General features: G+C 39.0%; 1 protein-coding gene and 1 pseudogene across 1 annotated transcript; both read right to left on the reverse strand.

The window, feature by feature from the left end:
• Window positions 1–736: 736 nt before the first annotated feature.
• LOC149822601 (aspartic proteinase nepenthesin-1 pseudogene) lies at window positions 737–17,113 on the reverse strand (annotated as a pseudogene).
• Window positions 17,114–17,242: 129 nt separating this feature from the next.
• On the reverse strand, window positions 17,243–18,498 carry LOC149822602 (aspartic proteinase nepenthesin-2-like). Its single transcript, XM_089980319.1, has 2 exons — window positions 17,441–18,498; window positions 17,243–17,318 (listed from the first exon to the last, which is right to left on the reverse strand). The coding sequence occupies exons 1-2, from the start codon at window positions 18,496–18,498 to the stop codon at window positions 17,243–17,245; spliced, it is 1,134 nt and encodes a 377-aa protein (XP_089836445.1).
• Between the last annotated feature and the right edge of the window lie 428 nt (window positions 18,499–18,926).

Here is an 18,926-nt window from a genome sequence, read left to right on the forward strand (position 1 = left end):
TGGGAGTGACAGCTCGAATGTTGTTTTGGTAAACTCGAGAATAGGTTGGCATCACTTTGGCACATGTAATTCATCAATGGTAAGGCACAACAAATGCACTCGGCTATTATATAACCATTACATGTAAATGTCTTATTAATAGAGATGAATCCTTTTTGGTGACATATGGTCCATGTAGTTAAGTCAGTCATGTTTGTGCTTTTCTTTCTTCATCAAATCTTTGGACCCAACATATGACATGTATTAAGATGTCTTAATAAAGAATTATCTTGGATTTAGATCTTGTATGAATCATCAGTGAGAACTCTGTAGTTCTTTTGTGCACGATTTTGAACATAAATTTGGCATTCATAGAGACTCAAACTCTATGCTTCCTTCAAATGCACCTCATTTAGTCTTGCTCGGATGCAAATCATAAGTGTGTTCAACTGTTGAGAGAGAGAGAGAGAGATGTTATTAAATGCCAAAAGGAAAATACTAGGATTAGTACAAATACATGTGCTTGCTTGCTGAAACTCCAATTGAATGAACAACTTCCACTCTTTATTTTTGTTTTTTAAAGAAGGATAAAATTCACTTGATCTGTAAAATCAGTACAAGAGGTCTGCAGGAATGATGATGAGGTATCACTCTGCTACAAAACTAGCGAATAAAAATACTTCCACTCTTTCAAAAAAATAAAAGTCCCATTCATGGAGCTTCCAAGGAAACAGAAGAGGGTTAAAGAAAGCGTGGTTCACAGTTTACCACATTCTGCAGGTGTGAAAGTGATGAGGTTGTTGCCAAGGTCGTAAAGGACGTGGAAGTTGGCCAGCATGACGCCTCCAATTATTGAAACTATGGGCACTATTGATGGCATCAACACTGAGCAAGTCAAGCCTGTATCTGGATCGCGAACGAAATATTGGCTTCTGGAAACATCGAGATCACCACCCTCAAAATGAAAGGTAACATTAGGGATGGACGCTGATTCTGGCAATGATTGGTAGCAGAGATCAAGCCCCGGCTTTGAGGAATCAGCAACCGGTAAACCGATAGCCTTCACGAGTGCATCCCTCACTCGCCTATCACAAGTGAAACACCATATTAAGTACGCATCAGTTGCAAGTTTTGTTCAATGAACATGGGTTTAGGTACCCCATTACCCCAAATTAGAGGAAGAAATTAAAGTGAGACGATTTCTTACATGTAAGCGGGTGGTACTATATTGGTAAGCGCTGAGCCTGAGTCGATGATGGTACCACCTACTGCTACTCCATAAGACTCGCCCCGGAAATAACCACTGGGTATTAGGAGACGCTTCCCTCCGACACTGATATCCTCCAAGTTCACTAAATAAGAATCCTTGAAGAGCGGGTTAACTACCAGCGGCGTCGTTGTCGAGGCGTCTGAGCTGATCAAGGCAGCACTGTGGCCCAACACGAGTCGACTCGATTTGTAAACAGAGTCATTAAACAAAGTGAAGCAATAGGAGAATCGGTTATCGATTAACGACCCTAGTTGAGAGACGAGTGACATCGGGCTCCGATCTAGCCCAACTATGCCAGCACCCTCATCGAAACCTTGGTTGTGATTGCCGCAGCCGAACCCAATATTCTTAAACGATACGGTTCGATTCCCCGAGCCCAAGGTGAACGTCTCTAAGGCAAGGGATCCTTGGGAAGTAGCTGGAGTCTCATAATCGAGCTTGTAGTTGCATCCACCAGTAGAATTATCCAATGTAGTTACACGCGAAGTTAGGGAGGCACAGAGAGGATTGGAGTGTAGCATCCTCGAAAAGGAGGAGGAATTTGACGGGCTAAATATTGGTTCTCTGTTGGAGCAATTGATGCATGGATCGCATTGTGTCCATACAAGAGGACTACCAGTATCAACCATGGCGGAGAAGGAGCGTGGGGGTGTTCCAATCACTAGATTCATTAAGTACTCACCGACTCCGGCCTCAACCGAAACTTCGACATCATCATCACCTTGTGCCTGATGTTTACCATGCCGGATTTTCTGATGCAGCTTCTGAAGCCGATGTTTCTCTCGGCTAGCTGCTCTGTGTAATCGCTCCAAGTGGGTAAAACTGCGGTGTGCATCGACATGAATCAACTCTACATGAATGTCTGGGTATACCCAAATAAGCGACGACTTTTTTTTTACCCAAATAAGATCACAATTTCTCACCATTCAATGAAAATATGTTTATGTTTTCCCAGAAAATGTAAGAAAATCATGAAAGAATCGACTGAAATTGCTTGTCATGGTTTTCTTCATAAACCACTGATTGAGCATGAAATCAATCATTATTTCCTAAATAATTCGATTTTGGTTTGTGTTCTTTGAAAAATATCTTCCCTACGAATCAGCATTCAGATTCTTTTAATTTCTCTATATGGTTTAATTTGTTTCTTTGTTTATCTTGTTGTGTTCTTTTTGCAAGTGATTAGTGGGCTGAAAGGGGTGAGCTCTCTCCTTCACTCGATTTCTCAAAGAGGGTTTCAAGATTTCAAAAAACCACTCCCTATGTTTTTGGGCGGGTTTTGGATTTCGAATCCAGCAGGGTGGATCCACAATAGCCAAACTAACAAAAATAAATAAAAAAAGTACTACCCTAATCCCGCATATACCCTCCGATGGCCCAAATGGATCCTAACGGGCCATCGAAACCTAAACAAGAAAAAATACAAGGATTTAAAAAATCTCACTATGCTAAAAATTCGATCTCAAGCAAAATGTGTTTGAAGACACGCTAAAAATAAAACTCCGGACTTCTCAATCTTGTTGGGAGCTTGGCCTTAGCATTCGGGTTCGATGGTTCATGTTTTTTTATTCAAGCTCACTCAGACGCGCTGCATCAGGGATCAAAAAGGCTTCACCCTCATAGCCTGCACCCTGCCAAGTGGATTACTATAGTGTCGACAAAAACATTCATCAATAAATATTTTGTTTTTAACTAATTTCATAAACTTAAAGGGAACAAAATAATATATATCCTGGGATGACAAAATGAATTCATCATGTCCGAAATTTACCTGATCACTCCACCTTGTGAAACCTTCTCGAAAATTGAAATTTACATGTTCTCATATTTCTAAAAAAATTGGAATTCGCAATAGGCTTTCTTTTCATAGTATTTCATTAAAAAGATAATATCTAGCAATTTTACCTTGTGCTAATGCAATCAAATCCCTAGAAAAAAATGAATCATCAACGGGTTATTATCAATGATTCATCCATAATTTTTCTAGGATTGCTTTACTAATGACATAAAAAAATCAAGTTTGAGCGGACACTACAAGAAAATAGGGGATTAGCGATGGATATTAGCGACGAAAAAATTCCATCGCTAATTTGCGAGGGATTAACAAGAGAAACAAATCCGTCGCTAAGAACCGTAATATTTACAAAAATATCAACAGAATCGCTTCCATCGCAAATTAGTGACAACTTAGCGATGAAATGTTTGGTCGTAATAACCGCGTATTTTAGCGGCAGATTTGGCGAGGAAAAGTGTGTCGTCGCTATCTCGCGACGGATTTAGCGACAGAATAGTTTTGTTTCTACGTAGTTATATTAATTTACGACGGCTTTACGACAGATTTAGGTAGTCGTGAAATCTGTCGCTAAATGTCGCGTAAATCCCTAATCAGAGCCCTCTTTCTCTTTTTTGTTCCGCTGTTCCCGCCGGCCACCCTCTCCCTCCTGCCGCCCCATATCTCGCTCGTCGACGTCTCCCCGACCCCCACTGCCTATCGCTCTCCGTCCTGCCGCCGTACCCGTTGCCCCCGGTTCGCCGCCCCCCGACCGGCGTCTCCCAGATTTTTTTGATAAAAGACACATTTTTTTTCTGATAAAAGGCGCGGATGCCACTTTTAGTTTTTCCGGCAGGCGGTCGCCCCCCCGGCCTCGTTAGTGTTTTTCGGCTGGGGGGCAAACCCGCTGCCGCGTGTTGTGTTTTCCAACAGAGGGCCTGAACCCCTGCCGCGTGTTGTGTTTTCCGACAGAGGGGCGACCCCCCTGTGGCATTTTCTGTTTCCCGGCAGGGGGTCGCCCCCCTTGCCTCGTTAGTATTTTCCGGCAGGGGGGCCGAACCCCTACCTGTTTTTTTTTTTTTTCTGGCAGAGGGTCGCCTTCTGCCCCTTATTTTTTCGGCTAGGGGGCGACCCCCTGCCTCTTTTTGTTTTTCGAGCATGGGGTCGCCCTTGCCTCATTTTTTTATTCGTGCAGGGGGTCGCCCCCGTGCCTCTTTTTTTTTCGGCAGTGGGGCGCCCCCTGCCTCATTTGTTTTCTCCGCCAGGAGGTCGACCCCTGCCTCATTTTTTTATTCGGGCAGGGGGTCGCCCCCGTGATCCTCTGGTAGGGGGGAGGGGTGTGACCCTGCCTCTTTTTTTTTTGCGGCAGGTGGTCGCCCCTCCGACCTCTGTTTTTTTTTTTGGCAGAGGGCGACGGGTCGAGGTTCAGGAACCCAGCGCTCGTCGGGCGCCTAAACCACCTCATTACCCTGTGCCTGCCGCTTCGAGAGACGATCACTGCCTCTGGAGTGTCTTCATTTTAACACTGTGTGATTTCATTTTAACACAGTATCTCTTGCAGATTTCTCAACGTATCTAGCTTGTGCTCTTCCACCCATGGTAAGTAATAGACAAAAACAATGCAAATCGGGTAAATACCCGTGGTGAGTAAGTGATGTAAGCGCTTCACATGTTATTTAATTTATTGAATGCAACACTTTACTGTTCACACACTCACTTAGTTGTTGATATCTAGGACTGCTTTCTTGGAGTTTGGACATTATGGTGAGCATGATTTTAATGTACGAGAATAGAAGTGTTCTTATTTTTGGAGTACGGATTGCATGCTAGGCATGACAGTAGTTAGCGAGATATTGAAATATGTTTGTTGGAGGAACATGTTTGATATTTTTTTATATGAATGATTTCCATTTATTGCAATATTTGATGTGATTATATACATGCTTGCATGTAGTTAATTTCAATTTAATTATGACTTCCATGTGAAATTGTATAAAGATATTATGCTTCAAATTAATGCATCATGTTATGAATAGTTTTGCATATAAAAATATTAAGTTATCAATGCATGCATCATAATTCTTGTGATTGTATGACATCATATATTGCATGATAAATTTGATATTTTCTTCATCATAGCATTTTGATGGTTTTCTTTTAACTGGTTTGGATACATTTTGTAACATCATTCGACAAAATGACTACAAACCGTTTATGGATGTACCGTAGGGTAGTTGACAATGAGTTATCGCATGAATATATAGATGGTATTGAAAGTTTTATTGAATTTGCAACTGCAAGTGTCAGTACAGTGGATCCCACAGGTCGGATCAGGTGTCCCTACAAGATTTGTAAGAATAATCGATTTGTAGAACCTGATGGCGTTAGACATCACCAATACAGGAAGGGTTTTGTGAGTGATTATCAGAATTGAACGTTTCATGGAGAAGAATTTAGAAGCAATTTTGATGCACGGGTGAATGCAGTGCACGAGAATCCATATATGGATTTGATATTTGATGCCACAGGAACAGAACTCGGTTCTGCTATTGGTCCTAGTGATGTAAGAATTGCAGTAGATGAAGAATCACCAAACAATGCAGCTAGTAGATTTTATGATTTACTTAGAGATGTTGATGAACCACTTTGGAACGGTTGCAGGAGTCATAATATCTTTTCTGTAGTTTTTCAACTAATGAATTTGAAGTCCGAGTATAATTTGAGTCAATCATGTTTTGACCATTTGTGCATGATTGTGAAGAGTATGTTGCCCAAAGATGAGAAATTGCTACAAAATTTCTATCGTGCGAAAGTTATGGTCAACGCTCTAGGTATGAGGTATAAAAAGATAGATGCTTGTCCAAATAACTGTATGTTGTATTTCAAGGATCAGGAAAACAACATATCATACCCGTCATGTGAGCATCCTCGGTTCAAGCCAAAAACAAGAGGAAATGGTAGCACGAGATCAAAAGAAGTTGCATACAAGTCGCTACGCTACTTTCCTATCATTCTTAGATTGCAACATTTGTATGTCTTTTAGGACAGCTAAACACATTATATGGCATGCAAATAAAGTTCGACATGATGAAGATAAGATCATGCATCCTGTTGACACTGAAGCTTAGAAACACTTTAATCGTACTCATAAGAACTTCGCAATGGAGGTGAGAAATGTTAGACTCGGTTTATGTACAGATGGATTTAATCCATTTGATGTAGATCAACTTCATACTCATGCTGGCCAGTATTTGTAGCTCCATACAACCATCCATCAAGCTAATGTATGAAGCGTCCAAATCTTTTCTTGTCTCTATTGATCCCTAGCCAAAATCTTGATATATATTTAAGGTCATTGATTATTGAACTACAAGATATATGAGATGACGGTGTTACCACGTATGATGCTGACAAAAAACAAAATTTCAATATGAAGACCGTTGTTCTATGGACAATCAGTCACTTCTCTACATATGGTATGTTATCTGGTTGGAGAACACATGAGAGGTTGGCATGTCCGTACTGCATAGAGGATACAAAATCTTTTAGATTGACACATGGAAAGAAGCCTTGCTGGTTTGAGTGTCATCATCGATTTCTACCAAGCGACCATCCGTTACGACGACAAAGGAATGTGTCTCGAGCAGACACAACTCAAATGAAATGTCTAGCCACAAGATTGTCTGGCATAGAGATTTTAAGAAGATTGCGATACTTTCCAGATGTATTAACATATGCCCGTAGTTCGACGTCCTTCCTTGGATTTGGGAAGGATCACAATTGGACAAAGAAATCTATTTTTTGGGAACTACCATATTGGCCGACCCTATTGATACAACATAATTTGGATGTGATGCATGGGGAGAAAATGTGTTTGATAATTTGTTCAATATAGTAATGAATGATAAAGGGAAAACAAAGGATAATTCGAAGGCCCGTATGGATTTAAAAGTAATATGTAAATGACCAGAATTGGAACTCAAAGAGTATAATGGCAAAGTACTGAAACCAAAGGTAAGGTACGTGCTTGGACCTGATCAAATAAAGCAGGTATGTCAATGGTTGAGGCAGTTGAGATTTTCAGATATATATGTCTCTAACATTGCTCGTGTTGTGAAGATTGACGATGAACACTTATATGGGTTGAAGAGTCAAGATTGTCATATCTTTATGCAACGATTGATACTCCTAGCATTCCATGATATGTTAGACAAACCTATGGGGGTATTGTCTGAGTTGAGCAGATTTTTTTGAACATTGTGTGCATCGAAAGTTGGTTGTACTTTTTGCAATGGGTATTTTTCAAAAAGATATTTTCAATAAAAACTTGGGAAAATCGTCAACCAAAGATATAAAAACCGACTTTTCACAGAGTGGCGAGTACGGGTCGAATCCACAGGGAACGAGATACTTCTGAATTAATTCTAAAATAACACTTTATTAATATAACAAGGTTTACAATCTATGTCAATATTACAAATTAAATGAAATAACACTCAAACTATGAAAATAAACTAAAATAGGAGGCTAAGTCTTCTGCAGGTCTCCAGGGGCAAAACTGTCTTTTCACAACATGTGCTTTGGCACCTCATATTTGAATTACACCTGTGAACCTATTCTAACTTATCAACCTACACAATAAAAACACAAAGTCAGTACACAATTAAAAATTAAAATTAACTTGCATCTACAATTAATTCTAAACTGATACAGAAATTAGATTACAATTAAACAACTAAAGAAAACTACAATTACAGTATCTAACTAATCTAACTAAGCAAAGTAACTCTAATTACTCTAACTAACTCTAATTCACTAACTACACTACTAGAAAACACTAAAACTACATGAAATTAAACAATTAACTAAAAGACTATTTTGTCCCTAAAGAAGGCAAAAATGGACTCTCACAACTTTTTGCAATTTACAGTTTTGAGGGAGCAAACGATTTCGGCTAAAGCTGAACCAAAATACAGAAAATCACATCTACATAACTCACGCACAAAATGGGTTCTAACTAGAAGAAAGGGATGAGAGAACCAACCTCCAGGGCGATCCGATGACTGAGGGGAAAGGCAGAGCGGACTTTGCTTGACTTCGCGCCACGAGAAACCTCGGTGATGCTGTCTAATATCCTTTTGTTGTCTCCTTTGCAGGGATCCGCAAATGGTGTGCTCCAGGGTTCAGGGTCGACCGACCATGGTGGAGCGGGACCTCCACCATGATGGATACACTCCAACTGCGTCTGCAAAGAAACAAATCAAAAGTTAGTTCCAACAGGAGGAGAAGAAGGACAAGATGTGAAAAGAAAAGAATGAAAGAAGAAGATGGCGTCTCCATTGAAGATGAGCTTCATGGATAAGGAAGAACATGAATGGGAGGGGCGGCTGGGTGGAAGTGGAGGTGAGTAAGATTTATGCCCCTAGGGCACGAAAATCAAAGCAAAGACAAGGCTGGAATGGGCGTCCCTCTCCCCTATACACGATTTGGCTTGTTTTGGCTATTTTACAAAATCAGTGTTAAAAGATAAATATTTACTGGGCGCCTCATGTAGGAGGGGTTTTTTAGAAAAGTATTTATGAAAAACTCAAATGGGCTGGAGCTGGGTTGAATCAATGTATTTTGACCCAAATCCAAGATCCAAATGGGCGTCTGGATCCAGATCTTCTAAATCGGATCCGAGATATGACCCGTTACATTGTAAATGCATTAATTTCCTCAAATTAACTCTGATTTCGATGAAATTCGAACCAGAGCTCTATAATATCATTATGCACCTAAGTGTATGCCCTTAACCTATAGATGATGCATTTATATAGTAAAAATGTGTTAATAAAATAGAATATTTATGCATCATCAAAAGTCGTAGTATCTGATATAATGAATCTCGAGGACTTTGTCATCACTACTGTTTGTCTGCTAGAAAAGATTTTTCCGCCAGCATTTTTCGATGTTATGGAAAATTTGATCATATATTTGCCATATGAACTAAGGGTTGGTGGTCCTGTGCAATATCGGTGGATGTACCCATTTAAAAGATATATGTTTTCTTATATTTGTGTCTTTAATGACAGATATTTCAAATTTGAAATGTATATTTTTTACAGATGCATGTTTGACCTCAAAAAAAAAGTTCGTAATAAAGCAAGAGTAGAAGACTCTATTTGTGAGGCGTACACTTTAGAAGAGATTTCAAATTTCTCATTTATGTACTTTAAACATCACATTCCAACATGTTACACATGCCCGCCTTGTAACGATGATGGAGAACAAATAACTGTAGCTGACAAACTGTCGATATTTCAACTACTTGGGCATGCATTTGGTAGTTGTTGATCAAGACTCTTGACAGATCGAGAGCAAGATGCAGCACGCATCTATATTCTTTTTAATTGCTCAGCGATCGACCCATACATCGAGTAAGTATATGTAGACACAACACAATTCTAAATTCTTTTATGTGCTATACATGCATACATGGTTCGGTAATATAAGAATTTGTGGTTTGCAGACGATTTGATATGGAGTTGCGAAGAGAAGTTTCACATCTCACTGATGCAGAAGTACAAAAAGAACGTGAAACTAAGTTTGTGGAGTGGTTGAAAGAATTGGTAAGGACGCTCACATAAATTGTGTACTTGTAAACAACACTAACTTACTTAGTTGGTCGTGATCACAATCATTGTTTATGTTTGTGTGTAGGTCTGCCATGATGATGTTAAAGATCAAGGAATATGTGATTTACAAAATGGTCCAACCAAAGTTGTGCAATGTTACAACGGGTATATCGTAAATAGTTATTGATTTCATACAAAAGACTATGGTATAAACAAATTAACGATGAATAGTGGCGTGTGTGTCATGGGTAGCAGCTACGGTGAAAATGAACATGATTATTACGGTGTTATAGAGGAAATAATGGACTTGACTTACTTAGGCATAAATAATAGGGTAACGTTATTCAAGTGTCATTGGTTTGATTCCACTGCAACAAGAGTCGACAAAGCCTCAGGCATTGTGGAAGTGAATCACAAATAAAGGTTTGGAACATATGAACCATTCATATTAGCCTCGCAAGCTCAACAAATTTATTATACTTCATATCTGTGTACAAAAAAGTCAGATAGAAATGAATGGTGGGCAATTTGCAAGGTGAAGTCCAAACTATACCCTGAGTATGATCTGTTACAAGAAAACAAGTTAACTGAAGAGTGATTACTATCAATCAGATGATATCTATGACTTCTCTTATGGTCACGATGTTGCGCATGAAATGTATGTCATATCTTCATTGGTCGATGAAACATTCATAGAAGAATGTGATCCAAATGATATACCAAGTGGATGGGTAAACAATGAAGAAGAAGATCTTATGGTGACCGTTCACCCCCAAGTACATAGAAGAAACTTGAACTTTAGCATCAACGCGATGTTCTGCGAGTTTATTATTCTATGTATTTTAGATACTCTAGAGGCTTGATGACCCTGTCCATGGTGGGGTGGTAGAACTCATACCGGGATAACCCCATTAGATCATTTTGGATGCATCCTCTACTGCAGTAGTGAAGTTCAATCCCTAGATCTTAAGGATAACCTGTCCTCCAAACCTTCTGAGTGGCAGAAGGTCCCTTGAACTTTTTGGTTCATAATAAATTCATGTCACTTATGGTTGTACTATTACTCTTTACCACAGTGAGCATAAGTCCTAAAGGGGTTCGGCGTCATAACCATCATTATAGGATATTCGAATGCCACTTGGGAAAATTAGTGTGTTATGAATTAAAGGACATATGTATCCCAAACCCATTTAGTATTTTTAAGCACAAACCACCCATGTGGTCAAGGGACTATTGCTAAGTTTTATTCATATGCATGCAAGACTCCACTCTCGGCATCTACGGCCTTCACGAGCGTTTCACCTCTTTCAGGTGGACAACCAACTCTGACACGTTGGCCCATACGAGTCTTATTGTATAATAGTGTTTTACATGAGCAGATATATACAACGATCACCCTTGATCGACTGCTCGGCGTATGTAGCCACGCCCATAATTTGTAAGAATTTTCTCAATATAATATGATTGACATAATGTAATGTCATTATTATTTCTCATAATTTTGATTCCTAAAATAACATTTGCAACACCCAAATATTTCATATAAAACATGAAAGATAAAAATCTTTGTTTGGTTTACGCATTCACTATTAGAACAAAAAAGAAGCATATCATCAACACATAAATAAATAATAATAATATAATTATAATCTACTTTATTATAGACACACTTATATTTTGAAACCATTATTTATTAGAGAACTATCAAATTTCTAACTCATTATGTATTTTGGAATATGAGTGTTCAATCCGGTTTTTGGTCTAGATCTCATCGTATTACCGTTTCATTGAAAGCTTTAAGAGACACTCTTGGTTGTGACCGTACCGAACATAAAGGACATGCCGACCACGACCTAGGAGTGCCTCAACCACCATGTCGGAGCACTACCACATATCTTGGGTAGGTTTGTGCATCAAACAATACCAAAGTTATACTCTTCTCGATATATACATATTTGTTTGTGTTTTTGAGATTGTAGTTGAGTCGAACTATTTCAAGACCCCTTTTTATGCAATAAATATGTATTTGCTTATGCTTTTGAGATTATTCTCGCATCGAACGATGCCAAGGCTTCTGCTTTTCGTAATGTGTGTATATATATATATATATATATATATATATATATATATATATATATATATATATATATATATTTCCTTATGTATTTAAGATTATCGTCGCCTCGAACGATGTCAAGGCTCCTGCTTTTCGTAATATATATGTATTTTCTTATGCTTTTAAGATTGTCATCGCATCGAATGATGTCATGGATCCTGCTTTTCTCAAATATATACCTATTTTCTTTTTGCAAGTTATTTAGTTCGATTTTACCACCTAAACCTTAAATATACTTTCACTTATGTCATTGCGCTATATCGTGCACATGCTCCTACTTATATTATATATAGTTGTGCATAAGTAAGTATATAAATGAAGGTGAACGCCTATCACCAAATGTGATTCCATATGCCAATCCTTGATCAAGACTTTGATTGACGAAAGAAACCCCTATTGGAAATGTTTCAATGTTTGTGTAAAACTGCTTTTACGTAACCTCCTAAGTCACTTGCGCATGGCCTAATTAAGGCCTAGGTTCCAATGAACCATGATAGACATAAAGTACACACAACAGTGCACATCTATCCTCGATTTAAGCATAATATTTCCTCTATCAAAGAGAGGAAGAGCTGCCGAATTTTTTGAAAAGATGTTCATCGAGCTTAAATGAGCATAACGCTTTCTTCGTCAAAAATAGGAGGTGATGGTAAATTTTTTGAAAGATGCTCACTGAACTTAAAAAGATCATATCACATCCTCCATCAAACAGAGAAGGTGCTGCCAAAATTTTGTTAAGTAACTTTCCATAAAGTAGAAAGGATCATCAAGCTTCCTTTGTCAAACAGAGAAAGTGCTGCCGAAATATTTGGCAAATTACTTTCTTGAGCAAGTTTGAATGACACAATGATGACCCTGTTGTCGGAACTCAGACTGAATGGCTAGTTCTACCTCCGCTTGTAAGGGCACCATACACATAAGTGTCGATGCACTAGAGTAGTTGTTGTGCCTTGACTAGGTCAGTACTTGTTGCATCTACATATGCCAAGCAGTCAATCAATGGTGATCGTTGTATATACATGCTCATGTGAAATACTATTATACAACAAGACTCGTAAGGGTGATGTGTCAGAGTTGGTTGTCCACTCGAAAGGAGTGAAACGCTCATGAAGCTCGTTGATGCCGAGGGCGGAGTCTTGCATGCATATGAATAAAAATTAACGATAGTCCCTTGACCACATGGGTGGCTCGTGTTTCCAAATACTGAATGGGGTTGGGGTAGATATGTCCTTTAGTGCATAACACATTGATTTTCCTAAGTGGCATTCAAATGTCTTATAATTATGGTTATGTTGCCGAACCCCTTTAAGACTTATGCTCACCGTGGTAGACAGTGATGGTATAACCACGAGTGACATGGATTTATTATCAACCAAAGAGTTCAAGGGACCTCTCGCCATTCAGAAGGTTTGGAGGTCGGCTTATCCTTAAGATCTAAGGATTGAACCCCACTAGTGCAGTAGAGGATGCATCCAAAATTACCTGGTGGGATTATCTCGGTATGATTTCTACCGCCCCACCAAGGATAGGGTCATCAGGCCTCTGGGGTATCTAAAATACATAGAATAATAAACCTCTAGAACATCACGTTGATGTCGAAGTTCAAGCTTCTCCCCTGTACTAGGGGGTGAATGATTAATATCAAAACAATGCATTAGTTCTAGGTTCAACAATGAATAAATGAATGAATGAATGTGTGTTGTTCTGATGATTCACGTATAACCATGTGAAAGGTATTGAGATCAATATAATACTGGACCGATAGGGCAAAGACCTGTTTTGTATCCGCATGACTAAGCTAAGCTCGATGAGCTCTCATTGGGATTCGTGGGATACAGATATACCAAGTCTTGGAGACTTGAGTTTTGATGTTTCAATTGTGGCACTAAGGAGGCTTTTGTGATATACACTAAGTCTTGGATAATTAAGCATCGTTTCGAACTGTGGCCCTAAGTGGCTCCATGTATTTTTATAATTTATACTTGTTTGAGTTGAATGTTTTCCTACTATACCAACAATGGTTCTGACACCGTTTTATGGGGGATATATGTACTGAACCTCTGATGCAATATGCGGAGCAAGGCGACATCGAGTTCTAAGGTTTCTTCAGATAATGTTGAACCCTTTCCTTTTCAAACCCAGTTTTAAAGAATAATGTTTTTTCAAGCAGTAATATTTGTAATAAATAACTCATTTTCATAAATAAAATACTTTAATGGTCAATGAGTGCTTGGCCAGATACCTGTAACTTGCCGAGCATTTTCTAAAATTGACAACTCATTATCGTCTATTGCTACTGCTAAAAACCTTTTCTAAATTCTGCTGTAAAGAAAAAAAAATCCATGAAGTTTTGAACAAGTGTTGTTTTGAAAATCCAGAGCATACAAATACTTTGCAGGCAACACATGATGTATCTAACAGAAAAAATTCATATGCAACAATTTCATAGTCGATATTCTTTTAAAAGTAGATCAACAATGAGTGTAACTTCTTCATTTTCATTAAAATTAATAAGCAAACTTTTGCCTTTTGAATATGTCTCTCTTCCTTTCTCTTCAAGCCCCATCCGTAAAGATGTGGTTTTCTAGTTGTCTTGTAAAAATGGCCAATGCACACCTTGGGTATCAAACTTGCAATATATATATATATATATATATATATATATATATATATATATATATATATATATATATATATATATATAAGTGTGTGTGTGTGTGTTTCATAAAAATCAAAACGACTATTCATTAAATATAAGGCATTCTGTGATTTCATATATATATATATAACCAATATGTTGTTTTTCTAATACATGAAATAGACAGACACATTCAATAAGAGCTCTCCTTGTTCCTTATTGCTCCCAGTATGCATACACATATATTCAGAAGGTTGTATGTCCTCAATCAAGGGAAGGCCTTCTTCATTTTCCATGTCCTTGCTTGCATATTCTTTGCACACCCACTTAATTATTTTCCAATCAAGAAACAGTTTGACCCAAAATCTGCAAAAAATGAAATCCACCAACTTTTCCCAAGCTGCAATATGAATCCATAAATTTGACATCTGATTCATCTTGAGTATTAAAGTAATATCAGGAGAAGAACAATATATCACTATCTATTCCATATGAAGTGTTCTATACTTGGCTTTATCTTACTGTTGCTTATCCCTGGCATATTAATTATGAGAATAAACTTGAGCTAACATTGTACTATATAGTAGTTTCACGACCAATATGGTTTTTCAAGGTAGGTCAAGCGACACTTCTGGCAGCTAAAGTTAGTCTGTTGGTCAGGCTGGACTACACCTTGTCTCTGTAGTAGTTTCACAACCGATGAATCATAGTTCTTTTTTTGAAACTCTCTCTTGGAGAAAGGTAGTCATGATTCCTGCCCACTTGGGAATTTTCTCTTGTTCCCATCGCTTGCTGCTAGCCTCTTTCCTGCGATACCCTTGGATCACTCACAGTCTGTATTAATCCTTGAAGCTACTATCACGACAACTTGAAACTTATGGGGTATGCTTGTTATCATGCGAGACCGCAAACCTTCATGTAATTTATTGATGTATTTGTCTGTCCTCTTCTGATCAGTCTCAATTAACTTGGAGTAGTGTCGCTCTGTGTTCTGAAACTTGGTAGTTTAGTAAATAAGACTTATATCATATTGTTCTAGTATCAAAGAATTGAAAAAATAGAAAGAGAGGGGTTCAACCAAGAACCTTACAACATGCAGAGTGGACAACATCAAACACCTTGCTTGGAAAAGGTAGCATCTGGGGTGCCCATAACAACTAATAATGTTGGGATTCCCCTCCCATGATTAAACTGTACTTGAGCTTCATGTTCATTGATCCTTGGAACCAATAACGGCTAGATCCAAGTTCCGGCGACTAAGATAGGTACGTTATGTGAGTAAAACAAGTACAATTTTAGCTATATAAGTAGGCAATCAATATTGATAACCAAATCAATCCAAATTGAATGGGCACTAGCTGTATGATGAAGAAGACTAAGTTGTAACCTGCTTGAGGCCTATCCAGTTGAAGTGTCAGATCACATTTTTTTTTAGGTCAGACAAAGCACATATATTTGAAAGATAAATAACCTCAGCAACACTTCTACATAATCATAACAAGAAACAAAAAATTTGCACAATTACAATATATATAGTAACCCAGATCCTCAAAACACATAAATTGCCTGACATAATCGGATGATTATCTACAGCTGATCACGCATTGATCAACAACTATGCTTCTATTTTAACGTAAAAAGGACTTTTAGCAGTGGTCATGACTGCCGCTAAAAGTCAATTTTCCTCCAAGAGCATTAGCGGTGGCCGTGACCACTGCTAATGCTCATTTTTTGCACAAAATCGATGCGCAAGGCGCATCCAATCATCGTTTGATGATCTACCCAGTTGACATTACGGGTTTTTCATATATATATATATATATATATATATATATATATGCTGGGAGTGACAGCTCGAATGTTGTTTTGGTAATCTCGAGAATAGGTTGGCATCACTTTGGCACATGTAATTCATCAATGGTAAGGCACAACAAATGCACTCGGCTATTATATAACCATTACATGTAAATGTCTTATTAATAGAGATGAATACTTTTTGGTGACATATGGTCCTTGTAGTTAAGTCAGTCATGTTTGTGCTTTTCTTTCTTCATCAAATCTTTGGACCCAACATATGACATGTATTAAGATGTCTTAATAAAGAATTATCTTGGATTTAGATCTTGTATGAATCATCAGTGAGAACTCTGTAGTTCTTTTGTGCACGATTTTGAACATAAATTTGGCATTCATAGAGACTCAAACTCTATGCTTCCTTCAAATGCACCTCATTTAGTCTTGCTCGGATGCAAATCATAAGTGTGTTCAACTGTTGAGAGAGAGAGAGAGAGAGAGAGAGAGAGAGAGAGAGAGATGTTATTAAATGCCAAAAGGAAAATACTGGGATTAGTACAAATACATGTGCTTGCTTGTTGAAACTCCAATTGAATAAACAACTTCCAATCTTTATTTTTGTTTTTTAAAGAAGGATAAAATTCACTTGATCTGTGAAATCAGTACAAGAGGTCTGCAGGAATGATGATGAGGTATCGCCCTGCTACAAAACTAGCGAATAAAAATACTTCCTCTCTTTCAAAAAAATAAAAGTCCCATTCATGGAGCTTCCAAGGAAACAGAAGAGGGTTATAGAAAGCGCGGTTCACAGTTTACCACATTCTGCAGGTGTGAAAGTGATGAGGTTGTTGCCAAGGTCGTAAAGGACGTGGAAGTTGGCCAGCATGACGCCTCCAATTATTGAAACTATGGGCACTGTTGATGGCATCAACACTGAGCAAGTCAAGCCTGTATCTCGATCGCGAACGAAATATTGGCTTCTGGAAACATCGAGATCACCACCCTCAAAATGAAAGGTAACATTAGGGATGGACGCTGATTCTGGCAATGATTGGTATCAGAGATCAAGCCCCGCCTTTGAGGAATCAGCAACCGGTAAACCGATAGCCTTCACGAGTGCATCCCTCACTCGCCTATCACAAGTGAAACACCATATTAAGTACGCATCAGTTGCAAGTTTTGTTCAATGAACATGGGTTTAGGTACCCCATTACCCCAAATTAGAGCAAGAAATTAAAGTGAGACAGTTTCTTACATGTAAGCGGGTGGTACTATATTGGTAAGCGCTGAGCCTGAGTCGATGATGGTACCACCTACTTCTACTCCATAAGACTCGCCCCGGAAATAACCACTGGGTATTAGGAGACGCTTCCCTCCGACACTGATATCCTCCAAGTTCACTAAATAAGAATCCTTGAAGAGCGGGTTAACTACCAGCGACGTCGTTGTCGAGGCGTCTGAGCTGATCAAGGCAGCACTGTGGCCCAACACGAGTTGACTCGATTTGTAAACAGAGTCATTAAACAAAGTGAAGCAATAGGAGAATCGGTTATCGATTAACGACCCTAGTTGAGAGACGAGTGACATCGGGCTCCGATCTAGCCCAACTATGCCAGCACCCTCATCGAAACCTTGGTTGTGATTGCCGCAGCCGAACCCAATATTCTTAAACGATACGGTTCGATTCCCCGAGCCCAAGGTGAACGTCTCTATGGCAAGGTATCCTTGGGAAGTAGCTGGAGTCTCATAATCAAGCTTGTAGTTGCATCCACCAGTAGAATTATCCAATGTAGTTACACGCGAAGTTAGGGAGGCACAAAGAGGATTGGAGGGTAGCATCCTCGAAAAGGAGGAGGAATTTGACAGGCTAAATATTGGTTCTCTGTTGGAGCAATTGATGCATGGATCACATTGTGTCCATACAAGAGGACTACCAGTATCAACCATGGCGGAGAAGGAGTGTGGGGGTGTTCCAATCGCTAGATTCATTAAGTACTCACCGACTCCAGCCTCAACCGAAACTTCGACATCATCATCACCTTGTGCCTGATGTTTACCATGCCGGATTTTCTGATGCAGCTTCCGAAGCCGATGTTTCTCTCGGCTAGCTGCTCTGTGTAATCGCTCCAAGTGGGTAAAACTGCGGTGTGCATCGACATGAATCAACTCTACATGAATGTCCAGGGCGGCCGTCGACGTCGTCATGTCAGCGGCGGCAAAGGTGGTGGTTGAGTATGATAGGAGAAGATGAGCGGTAAGCACAATGAGGAGGAAGAAGGACGATAGGTGGTGAGATGGTGGTGCAATTGCCATGTTGGTAGTATTGAGTGTATGAACCAGGTTAGTGATGCTAAATTGTGGAATATTTATAAGCAGAGAAGGTTGTTAATTAAGAGGGAAATTGTAACTGAACATCCATTAATGTTGGGCTGGCACACCAGCTATCCATCTATTCACGTAATCTAAGATGGGTTTTTCATGGTTGGAAGTAACAGCTGTTTCTTCAGTCTATTACTAGCATTGGAGCGCATGTCTTGTTAAGGGTTACATGTGGTTGGAAGTAACAGCTGTTCGGCAAATGAGCAAGACTAAGGCAAGGGTTACCATGTGGTTCAGTTCGGACCGACCCGAAAGACCCATTTTTGCATGGGTTCGCCCTGTTTTTGTGTACGTCTACAACCAGTTAATTTGGGCCAAATATATGTGAGGGCCTTTTTCTTCTTTACGTGAAAATTTTGTCG

The sequence above is a fragment of the Nuphar pumila genome, chromosome 11, assembly GCF_984573655.1.
Source record: "Nuphar pumila chromosome 11, dmNupPumi1.hap1.1, whole genome shotgun sequence".
In the NCBI taxonomy this organism is placed as follows: Eukaryota; Viridiplantae; Streptophyta; class Magnoliopsida; order Nymphaeales; family Nymphaeaceae; genus Nuphar; species Nuphar pumila.

Excerpts from the sequence above, each read along its gene's own strand:
- LOC149822602 (XM_089980319.1), bottom strand. The coding sequence starts at position 18,498 with ATGGCAATTGCACCACCATCTCACCACCTATCGTCCTTCTTCCTCCTC. Across the intron at positions 17,319-17,440 it reads ATAGTACCACCCGCTTACAT|GCGAGTGAGGGATGCACTCG; the intron begins GTAAGAAACTGT and ends CACTTGTGATAG.